Source organism: Fulvia fulva, chromosome 6, assembly GCF_020509005.1.
Source record: "Fulvia fulva chromosome 6, complete sequence".
In the NCBI taxonomy this organism is placed as follows: domain Eukaryota; kingdom Fungi; phylum Ascomycota; class Dothideomycetes; order Mycosphaerellales; family Mycosphaerellaceae; genus Fulvia; species Fulvia fulva.
The window spans coordinates 4,611,081-4,632,693 of NC_063017.1; the positions used below are offsets into that span (position 1 = coordinate 4,611,081).

The window sequence follows — 21,613 nt, forward strand, 5'->3', positions numbered from 1 at the left end:
CATCAGAACTGAAATAAGCCTAAGCCAGCTATCCACCCAAGCAAAGCAAAGCAAAGCAGATACAGAACGCTCGGCTCCACGGACCTATACCTCTGCTTTTTGCAGCAACAAATGTAGAACCCTCGAACGCCATGCAAGAATGCCCAGCCCGATCTCATACACGGAAAAGATATCCACACGCTTGCTAGACCACCCAGTGTCTCTATCTCTCATGAAGACCGCGAGCTTGCGCTCACTCTCTGTTTTACCCGATCTCTACTTTTACTTTCGTCCTTCGTGCGCCTTCTTTGCATCACGCTGAAGGATCTCGAAATCGCCCGTCATCTCGCACATGCCACGGAAAATGCCACCGTTGGTGTTGAGGAGGTCGAAGGGATCGCCGTATTCTTTGACCTCACCTTGATCGAGCACGAGGACTTTGTCGTAGTCGATGATGGTCTGCAATCTATGTGCGATGGTGATGGTGGTATTCTTGATCTCACGGATCGTCTCTTGGATCTTAGAGTCGGTGGCGTAGTCGATTGAGGCTGTGGCTTCGTCCATCAGGAGCACTTTCGGTGCCTTGAGCATTGCTCGCGCCAGGCATAGGAGTTGGCGCTGTCCTTGAGAGAGGTTAGAGCCGTGCTCAGCAACGGGTGAGTTGAGATTGCGGAAGAGGTTTTTGTTCTCCAGGGCTGTAGGACTTGTGGGACTTGCTGGCACTGGTGTGGTCTTGGAGGTCGGTGATTGCTTCTTCGTGTCGAGAACCGGTGATCCTCTTCTTGACTTGATGTCGCCTAATGGTGTTTCTGGTCGCGAAGGTGCAGCTGATGGCACAGTCGACGTCGCGGATCCAACAAGCTGTACTCCTCGCAGGGCGGTGAAGATCTCTTCATCGGTGAAGAGACCAAAGGGGTCCAAGTTGCTTCGGATAGTGCCGGTGAAGAGTGTCGGATCTTGAGGCACCATGACGATGTTCTCACGAAGATCTTGCAGGCCGATGAGGCCAATATCAACACCATCGATCAGAATCTTGCCTTCCTCAGCTTCAAGAGCGCGGAAGAGCGCGAGTGCAAGGGAACTTTTGCCAGCACCTGTCCTGCCAACGATGCCGACCTTTTCGCCCGGCAGTATCTTGAACGTGAGCTGCTTGAGCACAAAATCAAAGTCACTTCGATACCTCGTGCTGTAACCGATGAACTCGACAGAACCTTGACTTGGCCAATTGGCTTCGGGACGGTTCTCGGGCACGATTGGCGCAGCTTCCTGTTCGACATCAAGATACTCCTTGACACGCTCGACAGCGTTCATGTTCTGCTCGTTACTCGCATAGAGTCGAACGAACCACAACACATTCTCTGTGAACGTGACAGCATAAGTCATGGCCAGACCAGCCGCACCAGCATCGATGCGACCAACACTGAGGATGACGAAAACGCCAGTGAAGAAGGAGACCAAAGCGCCGACGACATCGACGCGCAACGCGAGCCATCGATTGGCCGCCCAAAGGTAGATGAATGGCCGCGAGTGGGTATTGACCTTGTGCAGATTCTCGCGAATGAAGCGACGCTCATCGCCGTATGCGCGAATCGTCGTCATACCAGACAGTGTTTCTCCAAATTGCTGGTATAGCGGACTGCGCTGCACTGACTCCAAGCGCTTCAGGTCTCGCGATGAGCTGATGTACACTTTGCCGATGATGAAGTATAGTATGCTGATGAAGACGCCTGCGATCAGGAAAGCAGGTGTGATGACCGAGATCAAGATGACGATAGTCAATATCGAGAACAGACAGTGGACAACACCGACAGCAACAGGAGCAATCTCCTGGTCGACGGCTTCAACGTCCTTGGAGAAGCGATTCATGATCTGACCAAGCGGTGTGGAGTCGAAGAACCGGAACCTGGCGTGGGTCACGCGCTCCATGAGTTGCCTGTGGATCCTCCTCGATGCTGCGAGGGAGCCACCAAAAAGGACACCTTCGCGGAACAAGGTCACCGCCATATAAGCGATGCCGAGGACCGCGTAGACTCCAAGATAGTAGCCGACATCCACTTCTGAGTTCATAACCTTGAATGAAGTGAAGTCCTTGACCTGCTGGCTCCAGAGGCCACTCCAGATGCATGATCCACTCCTCATACAGTTGGCTGAGCTTGTGATGCCATGGACGTGGGTTACTTGGGAGCCATGACGGGCGACATCTGCGGCGAGATATTCTGTTCTAGTGTATGCATTGGCCCATTGCCGGATCCAGACATTTGTGGCGACCTGTGATAGCTGCTGCAGGGCGAAGCACAACGCAGCCAGCAGCCAGTAGAAGACGCCGCCCATGTTACCAAGGTACATCTTAATGATCGAAAGCTTGATAGCACCTGTCGCCTTCTTCTCGTCGTATGCAGCTGTCTCGTCTGTAGTGTTGTTCATGCCTGGGATGTCTTTCGAGATCGCCTTCGATAGTGGTTCGCCGGTGGGTATGCCATTAGTTTCTGTATCTCTCCGCGTCGAAGTGCCATTAGCATTGCCATTCGACAGATGATCAACCATGGGCTCATCACCACCGACGTCGGAAGGCACCCGCGATGGTAGTACGGACGTTGGTCTGGATGGTGCCAGCTCGAATTTCGAGACATCTTCTGCAAGCTTGCCAGAGTGGATGACCTCAGTGGCTGTACCTTGTGCTGCGACTCGACCATTCTCGAGGACCACTGCAAACTCCGCCCGTGGCAGACAAAGGGCTGCATTGTGAGTGACCAGTATACAGGTCCTGTTGTACATGAGTGGTCCCATCAGCGCCTTGTCGAAGATCCATTTGGCAGTATGCGAGTCAACTGCACTGAGCACGTCGTCTAGCAGAATGTGGCGAGCATCGCAATAGAGTGCTCTTGCAAGACTTATTCGTTGTTTCTGACCTCCCGAGAGTGTGACACCCTTTTCACCGACGAGTGTCTGATCGCCTGCGTCCAGGATTTCCAGATCTCGCTGCAAAGAGCAAGCGACAATCACATTCTTGTACCTCTTGGCATCGAATCTGCTGGCAAAGACAATGTTCTCCTTGATGGTACCATTGACGAGCCAAGCTTGCTGCGCGCAGTATGCAACCGATTCTGTCAGGCCAGTTTCCGGATCTCGCTTGACTTCTTCTCTGCTGCGACCACCCGGTAAGAAGACAGCGCCGTCCAGTAACGTCATCTCGCCAAGGAGAGCCATCAACAGAGAAGTCTTGCCACTTCCTGTAGGACCGATAATCACGTTCAGCTGACCAACCTTGAAGTACATATCAAGATCCATCATCTTAAAGTCATCACTGTCTTGGCTACCCCAGCTGAATGTGCCATTCTCGAAGCCGATCAAAGGGTCGCCATCCTCGTCAAGCTCGTCACTCCGAAGTTGCTTGTACTTGTTCGTCTCCGGCTCATTCAGGTACTCTTCGACACGATCGACCGAGACTTTCGATTCCTGCACGTGAGCGACCATGTCCGCCAACTGATCTAGCGGTATTCGCAGCAGACTAAACAACGATAGCGCTGTGAACGCAACGGACGGAACAAGGTCCTTCTTCTCGACGAGGGTGTAGACCAGGAACGTGAGGAACGTGATAACGATCGGGGCGCCGGACCAGATGGTAGCTGCCACGGCCCAGATAATGTATCGGTACCTCAAGTGCTTGAGCTCAGTCACTCGCTTCTCCTCGACCAAGCCAAGAAAGCGCTGCTCCCACGCAAAGTACTTGATGATGCGTACGTTTGTCAAGACTTCGTTGGTAGTATGGATTCGTGCATCGGTGGCGGCCAAAATCTTCTTCTGTACTGAGGTAAACTGCTTGGCAATGTACATGTTGACCGGAAGCAGGAGACCCATCATGGCAATACCAACGATACTGCTGTTGCCAAGAAAGAGGTATAGCAGCACGATAGCGAGGACAAATTGCGCTGGTGTCTCGGCCCACAAGAAGTGCAGATAAGCGCTAATTTCCGACACTTTGAAGGAGTCGACAGCCATGAGGTTGATGATGGCGCCGGACGTGACTTGCGAGTCATCCACTGGCGAGGCATCGGTGCTGCCAGCAGGAGCTCCATTGTCGCCAGCTTTGTCCTTCTTTCGCTTTCCAATGCCGGTAATGCGCTTGATCAAACCCTGCTTCGGCTCGTCCCTGATGGACTTCTTCTCTTCTTGGCCAAGGACCTTGTCGGCTGCTGCAGCCGCACGTCGACGCAGCGCCTTAGCATAGATTTCGCCGATGATGATCGCACGAAGTCGGATGCAGATCTTACGTCCGATCCACAGGGCCTGTCCGCTGGAGATGGCATTGATCACGCCAGAAACAAACAGCAAGATCACGTAGAGCCAAGCGGCATTGCGAGGGGTCTGTGTCGGCTCCTCCACGTACTCCAGGATGACTTTTAGCAGAAGTGTCGGCACGAATGTGACCACTCCTGAGATGCCTGCCCACAGCGCCTGCGCGATCAGCTCTTTCTTAAAGTACTTGAGCAGATGCCAGGCCAAGATGTTGGTCTTCTTCAGCTGTCTGTAATCCGCCAGAATGGCTGCAGCTTTATCCTTGGGCATGAGATTCCAGACATCCTTCATCTCAAAGGCGTTCCTGTAGCCGTGCCAGACGATCTCGTCACACCAGCCAAAAGTGATGAGCGACAAGACGCTAGCGAGTGGCTCCTTCGATGGCAGGATGTCACCCTCGTACTCCAGCTCCACAGCTTTGTTGCCCTTCCGTGATGTCAGAGCAATGATGGCGAGAAGCGTAGTCAGAGCGAAGTGGGTGCTCATCAGAGCCTCTGACTGCTTCGATCGAGGGTGTATGATCTCGGATCGGAAGAGCATGACCACAAACAGCCATTGGAAGCAGTAGAGGAACGCTGTGTGGTACCACAGCTTTGGGAAGGACCATCTTGAATGTGCTGAGAACAGTAATAATCTTGATGATGTCAAAGCCGCGATATATGCCCACACCGTGATGTTCGCAAGTGCTGCGAGCTGGCCCTTATTGCCCCAAGCATGTAGTACGTATGCCGCCACTTGCACGCCCAGCTCTGCCAACACAGCCAGCTCTTCAATCACAGGTATCACAACTTCTCCTCTTGGTCGATCCAGCGTCAGGACTGAGTAGTCTGTGGCCTTCGTTTTCGTCAACTGCAGCGCCAGATCCTGGTTGCGCTGCATCTCGTCTTCGCTCGAGTCCTCATCTTCACCATTCGCCTGCTGCGTGGCGCCGTAGCTGCGCGCCCCATTCCAGCCATTCTGCTTGAGTTTACTGTACTCGGCGTTCGTTTCTTGTGCTCGTCGTTGGGCGACTCGTATTAGTTGGTATGCTAGGTAGAGCGCTGATATTATGCATGCTATTGCGGGCAGCAGCTCTTGCAGGTATGCTCGTTGGAAACATCGTGAAAAGTCATCGGCATGCCATATTGGCTTGTTGCACGCGCTCATCGCAGGCGGCTGCGACTGTGTCTCGATTCGGGGTTGCGCACTGGTGTCGTCCAATCCCACAGCTTCTCGATCAATCAATTAATCCGTGAGGCCGTCATCGAGTGGAGGGCGGAGAGTGTGTGGTGGGAAAGAGCGGAGGGTAGGCGAAGTGTCACGGGCAAACAAGCGTTCCCTGCGCAGTGAAGAAAGCAGCAATTCGTTTAAAGTGGCGGCGAGCAAGCACCCAGCACCGCAGATGCGTGCAGAGAGACACGAGATGATGCCAGACACACACTAGTCAGCGGCTCGTACGGGCACGAAAGTCATGAGCTGCCGAACGGCCGCACCAGCAATGCAGGTGACGAGCACTGTAGTGTGAAAGTGGATGCCTCAGGCAAGGCCCCACAGCACGTTCGGGAACTCAATTTCTCGCGATAGGCAGATATCGCTTTCTTCGCGACATGTAGGGTACGCTACTGTACTACATACTGGCATCAACCATTCACGTGCCATTACAACGCTGTCAACAACGTCGCAGTACCATGTCCCAGCACGTCGCCTGGCAAATTGCATCCACAGTGCCGTCTCCGCAGGTAAGCTGTGACTCAACTTCCGCCCGCCTCAACGAAGACATCGTGCTTCCGTGCCAGGATGAAGCTCTACACCGCATCCGGCAGGTCGGTCGGTCTGCAAGCTCCGCATTGACAGGCATATTCACGTGCCAATGGCCACTCTGCTCGTATCGAACACTGCACTCGTGCTGCTCCCGTTTGTAAGCACTGCATTGCACTGCATATGCACGTTGTATACATCGTCGTTCTGTTATTGAAACAATGTAGACCCGGGCTTTCCACGTCTCATCAGGAACACCCGTTGAACTTCCTCGCTGCCCGAGCGCCTGGCTGGAGGCCATCCCAGCCATGACTTGTGTGTTTCACGCTAGCTCATTGGTCGTGGCATGACAACCGCAATCTGTGCTTCTCCGTACTCCAGCATTCATCTTGGTGCTGCAACGGGTGTCCAAGGCGCATACTTGTTCTTGGTGCTACAAATATATAATTAGCAGGAGACACTGAACAGAAAGATGGCGGGAATACTCACGTGTTGAACGGCTTGTACGCGCTTCGCGATGCAGTCATGCCTGGAACGTGCTCTTTTGGTTCCCAAGGACGGATTGCACGTTGTAGGAGCTTGTCCTCGGACGGTGCTTTGTCGACCATGTAGGACATCCAGGCGTGCCTGTTGATGTTAGCATTTCCTGCTTGAAATCTGTGCCACATCTCAAGACACACCAGCCTGGCTCTATCTGTGACCTGTCCTCTCATCAGTATCTTGTCTGGCCTCTGAGCAGAGACAAGTGCTTTACTCACGGGTCATATTCATGATCTTTGTAGTCGACCCATCTTGTTCGCACTGCATATCTTCTCAGCAATCTGACCGTTCTCGGTCTTGCCACAACACGTACATGGCAGCTCCTCTTCTAAGTTCTCAAAGTACTTGTTGCCGTATCTGTCAATGCCCACGAGAGCACCGCGCTTGGTGTCACCTGTACCGTCTCAGCGTCCATCACGACTATTGTCCATATTCCTTGCTGTACCTTGGTACTATTCACAGGGTCAGTGATTCGTTCTGTGGCAGTCATCGATCGCGCGTGTGGTGGGTGGTGCTCGTACATGAAGCTGGTGACCGTATTCCTGTCTCCTGTTAGCGCAATCCGCTGAAGTCACACACAACTAGATGTACCTTCAAGCCAATACTCCGCAGATTGCGAAGCGTTCTCAGTATCGTCGACATGTTTGCTGTGGGTGTCTTGCGACTCAACGGCGAGGGCGAAGTGCTGCTTGATTACGCCGGGCTCGAGGTGGCCATTGGTCAATCGGCAAGATCCGGAGCCCCACTCATGTCTCCCTTCGAAACACACTTCACGCAACGCCTTCTTTCACAGACAATGCCCTTCAGATGATCACAAGACGCGCCTCACCGTGCTTGAGGCTAGCAAGACACATCAGGTCTCCAGCAAAGACGCGTCAATATGCCAGCTTCCAGATGCGACGCGCCAGCACGTCGTCCGCTGGCACAACCGCAACACCACAGTCTACAGCATCTCAGCTTGGCATGATCACGAACGAGCTTGACAGATTGTCACCCCAATTTGACATACCAGCGGAGTCCATAGAGATACTGCGGTCGCCGACCGACTTCTACGAGACGCTAAAGGTAGCTGACCTTTTCCGATCCACGAGCCAGAGCTGACCATAGCATAGTAGGCAAAAATCAGAAATGCCAAACGTCGTATATACCTGTCCACGCTATACATAGGCTCCAAAGAGCATGAGCTTGTAAGTCTGACAAGCAATCTCATTTCGACCGTCGACTGATTGATGACCAAGATCGACACCCTCCGAGAGGCACTCAAAGCGAACCCTGACCTGAAGGTATCACTCCTCACAGACTATCTACGAGGCACACGAGAGGCGCCGAAGCCATCATGTGCAAGTTTGCTTGCTTCTTTGATCGATGACTTTGGCCCAGAGCGGGTCGAAGTACGGTTGTACCACACACCGAATCTTACAGGCAGGCGGAAATCGATCATCCCGAAGCGCATCAATGAGGGCTGGGGTCTGCAGCATATGAAGCTATACGGAATCGACGATGAGATAATCATGTCCGGAGCGAACTTATCAAACGACTACTTCACGAATCGCCAAGATCGATACCATATCTTCAAGTCGAAGGCAATAACTGACTGGTTTGGCAATTTGTATGGCTCCGTGGCCAGCTTGAGCTACCGTGTCTTGCCTTCTGACAAGGAAGAGAGTGGTTTCACTGCACTCTGGCCGGAGACAAACATCCAGCCTGCTCCTCTCGATGATCCGAAACGCTTCATCGAGGCCGCTACGAAGACCTTGCAGCAGTACACCGAGCTGCCACCAATGTCTGCGGCCTCTCAGAGCGGCGATACCCAGGTATATCCGCTTGTTCAGCTGACACCGCTACTGAAACCAGACACCTCAACGGAGCTGCCAGCACTGACTGGCATTCTCCGCAAACTCGGCACTCCGGGGTTTGCAGGGTCGAAGTGGACGTTCACTGCAGGCTACTTCAACATGACTCCAGAAGTGCGCCAACTCCTGCTACAATCCAAGCCATCGTCAGCCACTGTAGTAGCAGCGTCGCCATGGGCCAATGGCTTCTATGGTAGCAAAGGCGTCAGTGGCATGCTGCCTGCTGCGTACACTTACCTAGCTCGCCGCTTCCTGGATGCCGTTGCTCGCGAAGGACTGAGCAAGCAAATCTCCGTGAAGGAGTGGCGTAAAGGCACCGTCAACGAGCCTGGAGGTTGGACTTATCATGCGAAGGGGATTTGGCTCACCTTACCAGGTCAAGAACATCCATGTATCAGCTTGATCGGAAGCTCGAACTACACGAAGCGCAGCTACTCCTTAGACCTCGAAGCCAACACGCTGATCGTCACGAAGAACCCTGACCTCCAGCGACGGTTGGGTGAAGAGGAGAAATGGCTGCAAGAGTATGCGACACCCATGACTCGCGACGACTACGCCAAGACAGAGCGCCGAGTGGGTTTGCATGTACGACTAGCGATGTGGATCGTAACATTAGTTGGAGGAGCATTGTGAGAGTATGGTGGAACTTGTATAGTAAGCCGTTTCGCTCTCGTAATTCTCGGTGTCGCCGATTTCAAGGACCCCGACATGGGCAATGTGGTCCCCCTTACTGCATGATCTTGCTGAGAAACAAAACCTAAATCTTGTCCGAACCTCAAGACCCTGCCCTCAGCTTATCGGTGAGGCATGAGAGTTACCATGCTTATTGGTGAGGCATGGAAGTTCCCATCCTCCTCACGACAAGGCCCCTCTCCAACGACCTCTCGTCTCCGCCGCCGTGTTGGTGAGAGGCATCATCTCCTTGGACACGAACATAGACGTCCAGCTCCTTGCTCAACAAGAGCCCCTCACACGAATATACTCCGCGCCCACCGACCATCACCTCTAACAGCCACTCTCCCCCTTCTCACCGAAAAGTCCCCCAAACACACTCGGCTGCCGGCTCGGCCCTGTCATTCTCGGTCCTCCATACGCTCCTCCCGCCACTGGCTCATCGCCTCCCTCCAGATCGTCGACACGCATGTGCAGCTCTTCTACCTTTGTGTTCACTTCGCTGACTGCTTTCTGGGTCTTGGCGGCGTGGTCTGTGAAAGAGGCATCGACGTGTCGACATAAGGCGGCGTTCTCGTTCTTGAGGTCGCGGAGCTCGGCTTGGAGATGCTGGAACTCGGAGCGTTCTTGTAAGCGCGAGGCTTTGAGGGTGGTGACTTGTTTTGCGAGGTCGATTAGGGGGCGGAGGAAGAGGGAGTCGAGGTTGGTGAGGAGGGGTTTGGCTTGGGAGAGGGCGGTTGTGAAGTCGGCTGGGATGGGTTAGTTGCTTGGAGTGTGAGAATCAGGTGCAGATGATGCTTACCTTGTGGATCGAGATCAGGAGGTGGCGGCTGGAGTGCAGCTGGAACTCCGTTACGCTGGGCACGGGCTTGTTTACTAAACAGGCCAGGTTGCGGTCGAGGAGCTCGAGCTGGCGTGCGGTCGGGTGTAAGAGGTTGGTAGGGTGTGTTGATGTCTGTGTTTGTGTTGGCGGAGAGGGGGCCATTTGGTGACCATTGCGGCGGTTCGTTGCCACCGGCAGTGTTGGTGGCAAGAGAGTCGATGCGGCGCTTCTTGCCAGGAGTGGCTTGTGGGGAGTATGCCATGTTGCTCGTGCTCATGGTCTTGGGGACCAACATGAGAGTCTTTGATGTTGGGAACTTCTTAATCGGTTGCTGGGCGACTTTCCCGCGCCCAAGCTTCGCTTCTAGGCCTCATTGGAAGCTCCTCTTCGCGGCTCACAAGCGACGAACCCTTATCTTGAGCAAGAAAATGTTCTACCGAGCTCGGGACTCGGAAGCCAGTTGCCGTAACGTGAGCGATAGGGCTCAACGGCTTCTTGGAACTAGACTCGACTTCATCCTGCCAATTCTCGCTCTCGCGACTGTCATTGTGTTGCTCGTCGGAAAGGTCGATGAGTGGGATGTTGTCCGTCATAGTTGCAGAATATAGTTGATGGTGGTCGAAGGTTGATTGTGGTAGTATGATGGCTGCGACTCGAGTTGCTGAGCTGTGGAAGTGCTTAAGAAGTGATTTACACATCACACGACACCATCACGATGTGCGCGAGACGTGCACTTATTCACTCATACCATGATCAGATCTCGCTGTCGCGATGCGTTGTCGCCTAGGACAGCAGCAGCATCACTTGACGCATTGCCGATTTGCACATGCTTGGACTTACGCTCACTACACCCGGCATATGCCTATGTAGATATTTTGAGTGCTCTATTGTAGCCACAAGATAGCGATGCGACTCAAGAGCATACGCCTCGACACTTTGGGGGCTATGACATATCATGATGTTCGCGGGGCCCATCTCCTCACAGCATTCACGCGCATGCTCTTGGCGTCGTCCGGGCTAAACCGAGAATTGCCGCAGCGGGATGTTCCACGGCCGCACACAAAATCTCTTCTCGAGCGAATACATTTCGACTTCCACACACAACACCAACCACACACTCTTTTGCTGTTCGATACACTCGTTGTACAAGGCTACTCTCTTGGTTCCCCTTCCACGCTCGTTCCAGCACAGCATTCGCATCGCACATACCTTCACCACCAGCCAGGACGTCAGCAAGCATGACTCCGATCACCAAATTCCTGGCTCTCGCAGCTCTTGCTGCGGGCGCTGTCGCTGTGGCGGACTCTGACAGCCCTCCATCGGTAAGTCCCCTCGGCCATTCCCTACAGAAGTATCTGACAGTGATATCAGAGCATTCCCATCACTCTGCCAGATGACTCACTCGTGTACGCCTCAACCCTTTACGCCTCACCACTTGTCGCCCGTCGTGACAAGGTCAGCTGCAGCAGGGGTCACAGCTGGGACGAGAACACCGGAGTCGAACTCAACCACTTCGTCGCCGACTTCGCTGCCACCTATGATGGCGTAAGTCCTTTCCACTGACCTTGTCCGGTGCACACTGACATCCCATGCAGAGCTCCCTCGCTCGTGGCGCCGAGTCTTCCGAGTGGTACACCGCTTCAAACGGCGGCAAGTTCTACCTCTCTGTCGTCAACCGTGCCTGCGACAACGTCAAGATCGAGTCCGCCACCCACACCCTCTCCCTCGCGGTCCATGCCTGTGAGATCGAGGGCAGCGGAAAGTACTCTGGTGGCATGGTGGATTACGGCATGACTGAAGAGACTGCTACCGGCTGCGGTTACTACGTGAGTGTGTGCTCCTCGCCATCTCGGCTCGTATGCTAACATCTGAAAAGGTCATCACCTACACGTCTGTCGACACCACCAGCAGACTCGGCCGCCCAGCCAAGCGCGGCTCCAACTGCCCCACTTGCGCTCCGTTCTGCCTTGAACCCTTCTCCACCTGCAACCCCCCGGAGTGGTCCCGCTGCAGCCAGCACGAGAAGGACTGTATCCTTGGTCAAGCCAGTAGCTTCTCCGGCTGCCTGATGGCTGGAAACTGCGCGCGTGGTGCCGACACCACCAGCAAGCTCGTCAACCCAGCCAAGCGTTCCGACACCTGCGCCACTTGCGCTCCGTTCTGCCTTGAGCCTTACTCCACCTGCAACCCACCCGAGTGGTCTCGCTGCAGCCAGAACGAGAAGAACTGCATCCTTGGCCAAGCCAGCAGCTTCTCCGGCTGCCTTATGGCTGGAAACTGCGCGCGTGGTGCCGACACCACCAGCAAGCTCGTCAACCCAGCCAAGCGTTCCGACACCTGCGCCACTTGCGCTCCGTTCTGCCTTGAGCCTTACTCCACCTGCAACCCACCCGAGTGGTCTCGCTGCAGCCAGAACGAGAAGAACTGCATCCTTGGCCAAGCCAGCAGCTTCTCCGGCTGCCTTATGGCTGGCAACTGCGCGTCATGAGGATACTGTGACCGACTCTGAGGATGGTGAGAACACTGCAGTGACAACTGCTACCGCTGTCTAAGCGGGCTGTCGACGAGACTCGATGCGAGCAGCATGCTGCGGACTACTCATGTATTAGGATTGCTGGGAGTTTATCGCGGTACGGCGTGTTTTGGATAAAGTACCCTGTACGCATAGACACTTCTGAATACATGATGTTCGCCTGAAACTCCATCCTCGCTCTCCTCTCGAACTCGTGGGATCATTTCGATCTGTCGCGTTGATACTCTCAATATGTTGTGAGGAACCTCCGCAGGGAAGGAACATCCGGGTCATCGACCATTGTCGCCGTCGCCATACTCTGTGCACTCAGCTCTCGCAACTGTTGCTCCATATTCGTCCAAGTCATGTGCCGTCGCTTGCGGCCTTCTTGTCCTTGCTCGAGGTCGAATGTAGAGACTGGATGCGAGGCGACAATCTCTATGGCTCTGGCCAGGAAGACTACATTCCCCGTTGTCAACCCAGCCCGATCAATGTCGCCCGTGGACGCTGCCTCGCGGTCGACAGGTGTCGGAACGTGAAGGTGATGTCTGACGACCTCAGCCAGAATCTCAACACTGTCTAGTCGCATGCCTCTCATATCTCTGGCAAAAGGATAGGTGCCAGTCGTCACTTCCCACATACCCTCTGACATTGGCAGAACAAAGCGATCGTTCCACTCCGGCTTGAAGGATGATGTTGACTTCACGGATGATTTCGATGTCAGTCTTCTCGGCTTGCGCTGTTCCAACCTTACATAGAAGCCAACATGTCCTTGGCCTCGCATCGGCAGGGGGATCTGCCAGTGTCGACTGATCTGAAGAGAGCGGACGCGAGAGACTGACTGCGGTCCTAGAGCTGCCAGCCATGTTGAGATTCGGCTATTCCAGAAAGTAGGAGGACCATCGATGTCGATCAGAAAGCTGCTATTGGACGCGATCAAGGGGACAGTCTCGTGTCGGATTGTACGGTTCACCTGACATATTGGCGGCGTGAGCTTGGAGTAGCATGAGATGGTCTCATGTCGATGCTGTAGCTCTGGCAGGTACTCGTAGATCTGTATGCGAAGCTCTGCTGGTATCGACAGCAGACTCATCTTGACGGGGTGGACTGGGTACCAAGACTATGCACTGATGCTGTGGTTGCTTGTCCACGGAGCGGGAAACGCTATGGACAGCGACGTGGCCGTGCGTTAGGTCCTCCGGCTCCAACAGCAGAGGAGTATTATTCTGACCGACGTAGGAGTCGACAGTGGAGATGATGTGCTTCAAGTGTCTAGAGAGCGTGTTGGCAGACCTCGCCGTCGAAGATTATGCCTGAGGTTATTAGGGCTGATGTTGGGGTTATTTGTGATCACGACGGCGTAGATGTGAGCATGGGAGTCGCGGTGGCGAAAAGGTCGTCGACAGGAAAATGGCGTCTTCAAAGATGATACGAGTCCTTTCGAAACAGAGAAAGCCCTTGCCGACCGTGTTGCAAAGGAAGAGAGAGCTGTGTTGGAGTGTGGTGTTGGCTTGAAGATGCTGTTTCACGCACGTGACGAGCGGCCCGCAGAATAAGCTTCGGATCTCCTCCGCTCTTACCCTTGGCGATGCGCGACTGCAAGTTGACCACGCTGCCATACACGTCCCGACAGCAAAGACCCCCGCGGCGACGAGAACATTTGGACACTCGAACGCCAGACCGTCAACACAGACTCGCGTGCTGGGTATATCGCTGAGGGGGCGCGATACCACGCCGCGACTGTCTTTATCGCGACTCTGCGCTCTTTCCTCTGAAACTCCTCAGCTCGCGACTGCCACCGCAGCCATCACCAAGTCCATCCGAAAGCGAGCTCGACCGGCCTCAATCGCAACGCGGGTCGCATCCACCCATCGCGACCACGCCAACGCCAACGCCTACCCTGCACGAGCGCGTCTCGATGAACGCCACCCACACCTGATCGCCTGCTGGATATCCTTGGCGTAAGAGACACGCGCGACCTCAGCCAGAGGTGTGCGCTGGGTGGAGGCATTGAGTGAAGCGCGTATTGCGTATTGCTACTAGCACCCGCAAACATGGCGGCCGTGCAGCAACCCGGCATGCAGCAGTCGGCCAACAATCCAGGCAACAACTCCGCCGCCGCAGCAATGGCTAACAGCATACTGCCGAACGGCATGACGAAGGAGTCCGTGCAGGCACTATATAAGGTATACATATAAGCATACGTGTGATACGAGTGAGGGTATACATGCTGACACGACATAGCGATATCAAACCATGAAGGCCTCCGGCACTCCGGATACCGACCCAGAGATGCAGAAAGCACGGAACATCCTACACGGAATACAGCAGCGGACCGAGCAGATCAAGCGCATGCAGGCCATGAAGCAACAGCAGATGAAGATGCAGATGCAACAGCAGCAAACGCCGGGACAGCAGAACGGAACCCCCCAGCCACCTCAGATGAATGGCGCATCCGTTCCGACACCTCAACCTGACTCCCAGATGCAGCCCCAGTCCATCATGGGTGCTGCAAACGGCGTGTCCCAACGACCAGTTCAGTCTATGCCCCAGGCCTCTGCACCTGCGCAACCTACCCAGGTGGACAGCAGTGGTGGACAGGCTTTCAGCAAAGACCAGGTTGCGACTCTACGAGCACAGATGCAGGCCTTCTCACACCTCCAGAAGAACTTGCCGGTACCGCAATCCATCGCAGACCACATCTTTCCCTCGAGACAAGACCAGAAGGCTTTGACGCCTGCTGAGGGCGTGGCAGTTGCTGGCAAGGTCTTGGAAGATGCGGCGAGGGACCCGAGTGCTACGGCTGCCGAGGAGAATGGCAAGCCGCGACACAAGTTCGAGACCTTCACGGACCCTCACGAGCTCATGCTCAAGCGGATCAGCTACTCCGACCACACTCATCGTCGATACCGAACCATGATTCCCAGCATCATGCCACTCGGCGTAGATCCAGAACGTGTTCGAGAAGAGCGAGAAAACATCGTGTACAACCGCATCAACACACGAAAGGCCGAGCTTGGTCAGTTGTCAGCGAACATCGGCGGCTGGGACATGAGCAAATCAGAGACACCAGAAGACAACGCTGACCTCAAGCGACGAGCTCTTCTGGAGTACAAGATGCTCACTCTGCTTCCCAAGCAGCGCGAGATGCGACAAAAGATCGGCAAAGAGATGATGCTCTCTGACAGCTTGTCCATGACGGCCAATCGTAGCATGTATCGCCGTGTCAAGAAACAGTCGCTTCGGGAAGCCAGAGTCACAGAAAAGCTGGAAAAGCAGCAACGCGACGCGGCAGAGAACAAGGAGATGAAGAAGCACAACGAGTACATTCGCTCGATTGTGCAGCACTCCGAGGACATCCGCAATGGTGCTCAACTGCACAAGCAACGTGTGCAGAAGCTGGGTCGCTTGATGATCGCCACTCACTCCAACATCGAAAAGGAAGAGCAAAAGCGCATCGAGCGAACTGCCAAGCAACGTCTGCAAGCCTTGAAGGCCAACGACGAAGAGACTTACCTGAAGCTGCTCGGCCAGGCCAAGGATTCTCGTATCTCGCACTTGCTCAAGCAGACCGATGGTTTCTTGAACGAGCTGGCGGCCTCCGTCAAGGCTCAACAGCGAAAAGCCCTTGGAGACAGTGCCTCGCCAGACCCGCCGCCAGACGAGAACGCCGAGCCCGACAGCGAAGATGAAAGCAAGCCAAAGATCGATTACTACGAAGTCGCTCATCGCATCAAGGAACCTGTTCTCGGTCAGGCCTCGAATCTGGTCGGCGGTACGCTCAAGGAGTACCAGATCAAGGGTTTGCAGTGGATGATCTCGCTGTACAACAACAACCTGAACGGTATCTTGGCCGACGAGATGGGTCTCGGAAAGACTATTCAGACCATTTCACTCATCACATACCTCATCGAGAAGAAGCGACAGAACGGGCCGTATCTCGTGATAGTACCACTCAGTACGCTCACGAACTGGAACAGCGAGTTCGAACGCTGGGCTCCCAGCGTCCAGCGTATCGTCTACAAGGGTCCGCCAGCTCAGCGGAAGAACCACCAGCAACAGATCAGATTTGGCAACTTCCAGGTTCTCCTCACCACGTACGAATTCATTATCAAGGATCGGCCCATCCTGAGCAAAGTCCGATGGCTCCACATGATTATCGATGAAGGTCATCGCATGAAGAACGCACAGTCCAAGCTCAGCAACACCATTTCTCAGTACTACCACACGCGCTATCGCCTGATTCTGACCGGTACTCCACTTCAGAACAATCTCACAGAGCTGTGGTCAATGTTGAACTTCGTGCTTCCCAACATCTTCAAGTCGGCGAAGTCCTTCGATGAGTGGTTCAATACGCCTTTCGCAAACACCGGTGGCCAAGACAAGATAGAGCTCACCGAAGAAGAGCAGCTGCTCGTTATTCGTCGTCTTCACAAGGTCCTTCGTCCCTTCCTTCTGCGTCGTCTCAAGAAGGACGTTGAGAAGGATCTTCCTGACAAGCAAGAACGTGTCATTAAGTGCTCTCTGTCCGCCCTTCAAGCCAAACTCTACAAGCAACTTATGCAACACAATCGCATCGATGTCGTGGGCGCAGATGGCAAAAAGACAGGTCTACGTGGTCTGAGCAACATGCTCATGCAGCTGCGCAAGCTTTGCAACCATCCTTTCGTCTTCGAGGAGGTTGAGGATCAGATGAATCCCAACAGGTTGACCAACGACCTCATCTGGCGAACAGCTGGAAAGTTCGAGCTGCTAGACCGTGTGCTACCCAAGTTCGAAGCCACTGGCCACAGAGTGCTCATGTTCTTCCAGATGACCCAGATCATGAACATCATGGAAGACTTCCTTCGGTACAGAGGCACGAAATACCTACGATTAGATGGTAGTACCAAGGCCGATGATCGATCCGAGCTGCTCAAGCTGTTCAACGCACCAGGCTCTGAATACCAAATCTTTTTGCTATCTACTCGTGCCGGTGGTCTTGGTCTGAACTTGCAGACAGCTGACACAGTCATCATCTACGATTCGGATTGGAACCCTCATCAAGATTTGCAAGCGCAGGATCGTGCTCATCGTATCGGCCAGAAGAACGAAGTGCGTATCCTACGTCTCATCACATCCAACTCCGTTGAGGAAAAGATCTTGGAGCGGGCGCAATACAAGCTTGACATGGACGGCAAAGTCATTCAGGCTGGTAAGTTCGACAACAAGTCCACGAACGAGGAACGTGACGAGATGCTGCGTGTCATGTTGGAGTCTGCCGAAGCAGTGGAGAATATGGAGTCTGAAGAGATGGACGACGATGACCTCAACCTGATCATGATGCGTGACGATTGGGAACTCGTCAAGTTTCAAGAAATGGATCGTGAACGACAAAAGACCGAGAAATACGGCCCTGACAAGAAGTACCTTCGTCTACTTGGCGAGAGCGAACTGCCCGATATCTATCTACAAGACGACAACCCCGTCGTTGAAGAGATCGAGTTCAACTACGGTCGCGGAGCTAGAGAGCGAACCAAGGTCAAGTACGATGACGGCTTGACCGAGGAGCAGTGGCTCGATGCCGTCGATGCCGATGACGACTCGATCGAGGATGCAATCGCTCGCAAGCAGGCTCGGATAGCAAGACGCAGCGACAAGAAAGAGTCACGTCTTCGTGAAGGTACTGGTGTGGACACTCCACCGCCGGATGTCGACAGTGAGGAAGAGACGCCGCAACCCAAGAAACGTGGTCGCAAGGTAGTCAGAGACTCAGGAAAGCGGAAGCAGGAAGAAGCTGCACTCGACAGCGCTCCCGAACCACCCAAGAAGCGTGGCCGCAATCCCAAGACCGCTGAGACGCTGTCCAAGGACGACCGTGCAACATTGCAAGGCATCCTGGACAGCGTGCACGACTCGCTGCAAGATCTCGAAGAGGAGTCAACTGATCTTGCACTCGCCAACCGTGGCATCATCGACCCATTTCTGGAACTGCCGCCTAAACAGTACTACCCCGACTATTACGAGCTGATCAAGAAGCCTATCTGCATGAAGAACATCGAGAACAAGATCAACAAGAAGCAATACCATAGCCTCAAAGAGTTCCGCTCGGATATTGCTCTGCTCTGCAGCAACTGTCGACAATACAATGAAGATGGCAGCGTGCTCTTCGCGGATGCTAATACCATCGAGGTAAGTCTACTTCAACCGATCCCAAATACTTTTACACAAACTGACCACCATCACAGCGTGCATGTGATGACAAGCTGCGCGAACAAATTGCAGAACATCCTCGATGGCAACGTGATCTCGAACAAGACAGCTCTGTGGCAGATGGGACGTCTACGAGACCCATGTCGTCCGTTGGCACTCCCCAGCCTGCGGCAAAGCCCAGCATCAAGCTCAAACTGAGTGGTGCTAGAGCCAACGGTAACACTTCAAGAGGCGGCACCGAAAGCGCCGCTCAAAGCGACGACGAATAGAGGCCTACGACGACGTGTCATGGCCGTACACACTGGGCAGAGACTGCCGGATGGCGACGCATGATCTTTGCCTCCGTCTGGATCATGCGGGATTGGGCACAGGTGAGAAACGCAGAACAAAGCCGAACGGCAGCTGTCAATCTTACGCGGTCAACGTCACTTTCTTCAGAGAAGCTGTGGCGGGCGAGGAGTTCAAAGCGTACTGCATTGCTACATGGCTGGGTGGGAGGAGCCGACAGGTGCATGATTACGAAGCACGAAGGGAACAGGAACGGAATTGAGCAGAAAGGGCGAACGGCGTTTCATGCGTGGTTTGTGTGCTTTTGGCGTATCACAAACCCCATCCATCGACTTCTTCTTGCCTATAGATGGCAGAGAGTCTTGATAAAGATACTGTAACTTTAAAACAAGGTCTATGTAGACCTTCAATTCTGAAGACTTGATCTAGAGATCGCTTCGTTGCCGCGTGCAGACCATCCATCCGGAGAGGTGAATGTTGGTCGTAGCGCTGCAGGACTTTACTGCTTTGGGATGCGGTCCTGCATTTCTTGAACAGCAGCAAAGCAGCGACGAACGGAGTGTGCATCCTTTTGCAGACAAATATGTATAAACATTACTCGCGTGCTTGTCATTTCATATCTACTAAAGGATACAATAGGGCTTGGGATACCAAGAGCAGTCCTGTCTCCTGTAAGTCTCTCCATGCCCTTCCCTTATGCCATCTTACAACGCTGACATGACTCGCAGCAAAGCGCAGTGCTCCATTACCTTTCATCATGATCGTGATGCCATGTATCTTCAGCTGAACATCTTACGTGGCGTGCCCTTTTCAACCAGTGGTGTCGTCTCTTGAGCAGAGTCGTTTCCGTCTTCCACGTCTATCAACAGGCCTCGCCGACCGAGTGAGGACCTACCGAAGCTGTCGCGGCTGGCAGTGGTCGAGGTCGAGTTGCTGAAGATGGAGTTGGCAAATTGACGGGCACGTAGCCACGATGTGCCCGTGCCCTCGGTGGCCTTCTCTACAACTCTCTCCGAATCTGCTTTGACTTGCTCCTTCTGTTCTTGATAGTGCTTCAGACGAAGCTCCTCTTGGCTCTGATTTTGGTGTTCTGGTCGAGCGGTGATGGTGTGGAAAGCCTCAGCGCCACAGGGACCATGGTGAATCGCGACGTGATCTGGCAAAGGCGACTCGACCACAGGTGACTGGATCAAGTTCCTGATGTATTCAGCGTAGTTGGGTCTCCCATGCATCGGAGTGTGGCAGATAGCGCCCAGCAGTGCCGGGTTGTGCGGATGCTTGCTGTAATGGTCGCGTGCACCATACAAGCGCTCACCGTTTCGTCCGAAAGGAGGCAAATAGTGCGTCTGTTCTGGTGTTGCACCCGCGACATGCTTCTCGATTGCAGAAGTTGATGATTGACCTTGACCTTCGGTGTCGAAAGTTTTCTCCATCTGCGACGTGCTCTGGCTGTACTGCGCACAGGTGCAATCGTCCAAGGCACAGTGACCTCGAGAGCGACACTGATTGTCCGACCGCCAGCCTGTCAGCTGCAGCATCTTGTCGCCGATCCAGCACACAGTGACCGTAGTTGCCAGTACAAGGAAGATGACAGCGAACACAGTAAGCCACATCACCACCGATATCATTTGGCAGAACCACCAATGCTGACGGACCGACACAAGCAGAGGCCCAAATCTGCTGAGAAATGGAACAACCATGATGCAACCATATATTGTGTAATAGTGCCCATCCAGTCTGCTCATCTTCATTCCTTTGTGGACAATACACCAGTACTGTGCCAGTGCTGGGAAGTAGCTTAGGAGTATCCATTGTAGAGCGCCGAGGGTCTTTGGGAGAACAACTTCCGCGAAGCAGAGGGCTGCTACGAAGGCGAGGACGTTCCGAGTGTAGTCGTGCCTCCAAGGCTCAGACACGCATGGACCTGCGCCATTCTCCCAAGCTCGCGCGAAGTAGCGCTTAGTCTCGTCGGTCGCCATACCAGTGTGTAGGTCGAACGTGTATGTTCGTGATGGTCAGCTGTTTTGTGAGAATGAAGTCGTCGCTGCAAACGTAGGTAAAATTTGAAGTCCGCCAAAAGTGAAACCGCGCTAAGACACGGCGCGTCATCACATGCACAAGCAGCAACAACGCTCCCGTCTCACCCCTGCTCGCATCTCACCCACACAAGGAAAGAACGACTCACTCACAAAACACCCATGATCCATCACTTTCATTCACTCTCATCTATCTACACCTGCACGCTTCCCACCTAGCTCCCTCGTGAGCAAACAACCGACTCTGCTTCTCTCGCCTCCCCAGCACTTTCCTTCCACAGTAACAACGAGTCGCATTAGTCAATTACTTCATAATTCTCATGTCCTTGCAATCGATTCGTGAAAACAACGCCACGTCACATCCCATCTCAAATCGCGCTGGCTTTTCGAGAAAACGCTCGTACTGGTATCTCTCTCCCGTGTCTCAAGCGATTGCAGTTCCCGGCATATCCGGAACAGTGGCATAGCAATAGTGTCCGATCATCGAGTCAAAGCCTTACAACAAGCTTTGCGGAGGGCCTTGCGCTCGTCGTCTCCCTGCTTCCACTCCGCCCATGCGACTTTCATCAATGTCCACTCCTCTCGATCCCATTGATAGATGCCTCTTAGCCGCCGTGGATGAAGAGACGGGAGTACGTCCGGCAAACGTCTGCTACTAATGGTGTCTCGGCAGTCCAGAGTAGCT

At 54.0% G+C, this 21,613-nt stretch overlaps 9 protein-coding genes across 9 annotated transcripts; 3 read left to right on the forward strand and 6 right to left on the reverse strand.

Annotated features, from left to right (window-relative positions):
- Positions 1-261: 261 nt before the first annotated feature.
- CLAFUR5_07636 (ABC transporter 7) lies at positions 262-5,421 on the reverse strand (the record flags this gene model as incomplete). The annotated part of the gene is made up of 1 exon (XM_047906784.1): positions 262-5,421. One exon carries the CDS (start codon positions 5,419-5,421, stop codon positions 262-264), a length of 5,160 nt encoding a protein of 1,719 aa, XP_047763220.1.
- A 975-nt stretch (positions 5,422-6,396) lies between these two features.
- Positions 6,397-7,194, reverse strand: CLAFUR5_07637 (NADH dehydrogenase [ubiquinone] 1 alpha subcomplex subunit N7BM; the record flags this gene model as incomplete). Its single annotated transcript, XM_047906785.1, has 7 exons — positions 6,397-6,445; positions 6,502-6,639; positions 6,693-6,713; positions 6,771-6,813; positions 6,866-6,955; positions 7,074-7,101; positions 7,144-7,194. 7 exons carry the CDS (start codon positions 7,192-7,194, stop codon positions 6,397-6,399), a joined length of 420 nt encoding a protein of 139 aa, XP_047763129.1.
- A 165-nt stretch (positions 7,195-7,359) lies between these two features.
- Positions 7,360-9,038, forward strand: CLAFUR5_07638 (CDP-diacylglycerol--glycerol-3-phosphate 3-phosphatidyltransferase; the record flags this gene model as incomplete). The annotated part of the gene is made up of 3 exons (XM_047906786.1): positions 7,360-7,617; positions 7,668-7,739; positions 7,791-9,038. 3 exons carry the CDS (start codon positions 7,360-7,362, stop codon positions 9,036-9,038), a joined length of 1,578 nt encoding a protein of 525 aa, XP_047763225.1.
- A 372-nt stretch (positions 9,039-9,410) lies between these two features.
- CLAFUR5_07639 (uncharacterized protein) lies at positions 9,411-10,162 on the reverse strand (the record flags this gene model as incomplete). Its single annotated transcript, XM_047906787.1, has 2 exons — positions 9,411-9,826; positions 9,880-10,162. The coding sequence occupies 2 exons, from the start codon at positions 10,160-10,162 to the stop codon at positions 9,411-9,413; spliced, it is 699 nt and encodes a 232-aa protein (XP_047763226.1).
- Positions 10,163-10,220: 58 nt separating this feature from the next.
- Positions 10,221-10,493, reverse strand: CLAFUR5_07640 (uncharacterized protein; the record flags this gene model as incomplete). Its single annotated transcript, XM_047906788.1, has 1 exon — positions 10,221-10,493. The coding sequence occupies one exon, from the start codon at positions 10,491-10,493 to the stop codon at positions 10,221-10,223; it is 273 nt and encodes a 90-aa protein (XP_047763775.1).
- Positions 10,494-11,138: 645 nt separating this feature from the next.
- CLAFUR5_07641 (uncharacterized protein) lies at positions 11,139-12,388 on the forward strand (the record flags this gene model as incomplete). Its single annotated transcript, XM_047906789.1, has 4 exons — positions 11,139-11,222; positions 11,272-11,445; positions 11,496-11,726; positions 11,777-12,388. The coding sequence occupies 4 exons, from the start codon at positions 11,139-11,141 to the stop codon at positions 12,386-12,388; spliced, it is 1,101 nt and encodes a 366-aa protein (XP_047763774.1).
- A 271-nt stretch (positions 12,389-12,659) lies between these two features.
- CLAFUR5_07642 (uncharacterized protein) lies at positions 12,660-13,505 on the reverse strand (the record flags this gene model as incomplete). Its single annotated transcript, XM_047906790.1, has 1 exon — positions 12,660-13,505. One exon carries the CDS (start codon positions 13,503-13,505, stop codon positions 12,660-12,662), a length of 846 nt encoding a protein of 281 aa, XP_047763243.1.
- A 961-nt stretch (positions 13,506-14,466) lies between these two features.
- On the forward strand, positions 14,467-18,873 carry CLAFUR5_07643 (Chromatin structure-remodeling complex subunit snf21; the record flags this gene model as incomplete). The annotated part of the gene is made up of 3 exons (XM_047906791.1): positions 14,467-14,598; positions 14,657-18,583; positions 18,640-18,873. 3 exons carry the CDS (start codon positions 14,467-14,469, stop codon positions 18,871-18,873), a joined length of 4,293 nt encoding a protein of 1,430 aa, XP_047763776.1.
- Positions 18,874-19,671: 798 nt separating this feature from the next.
- CLAFUR5_07644 (uncharacterized protein) lies at positions 19,672-20,871 on the reverse strand (the record flags this gene model as incomplete). Its single annotated transcript, XM_047906792.1, has 1 exon — positions 19,672-20,871. The coding sequence occupies one exon, from the start codon at positions 20,869-20,871 to the stop codon at positions 19,672-19,674; it is 1,200 nt and encodes a 399-aa protein (XP_047763779.1).
- Positions 20,872-21,613: the final 742 nt, after the last annotated feature.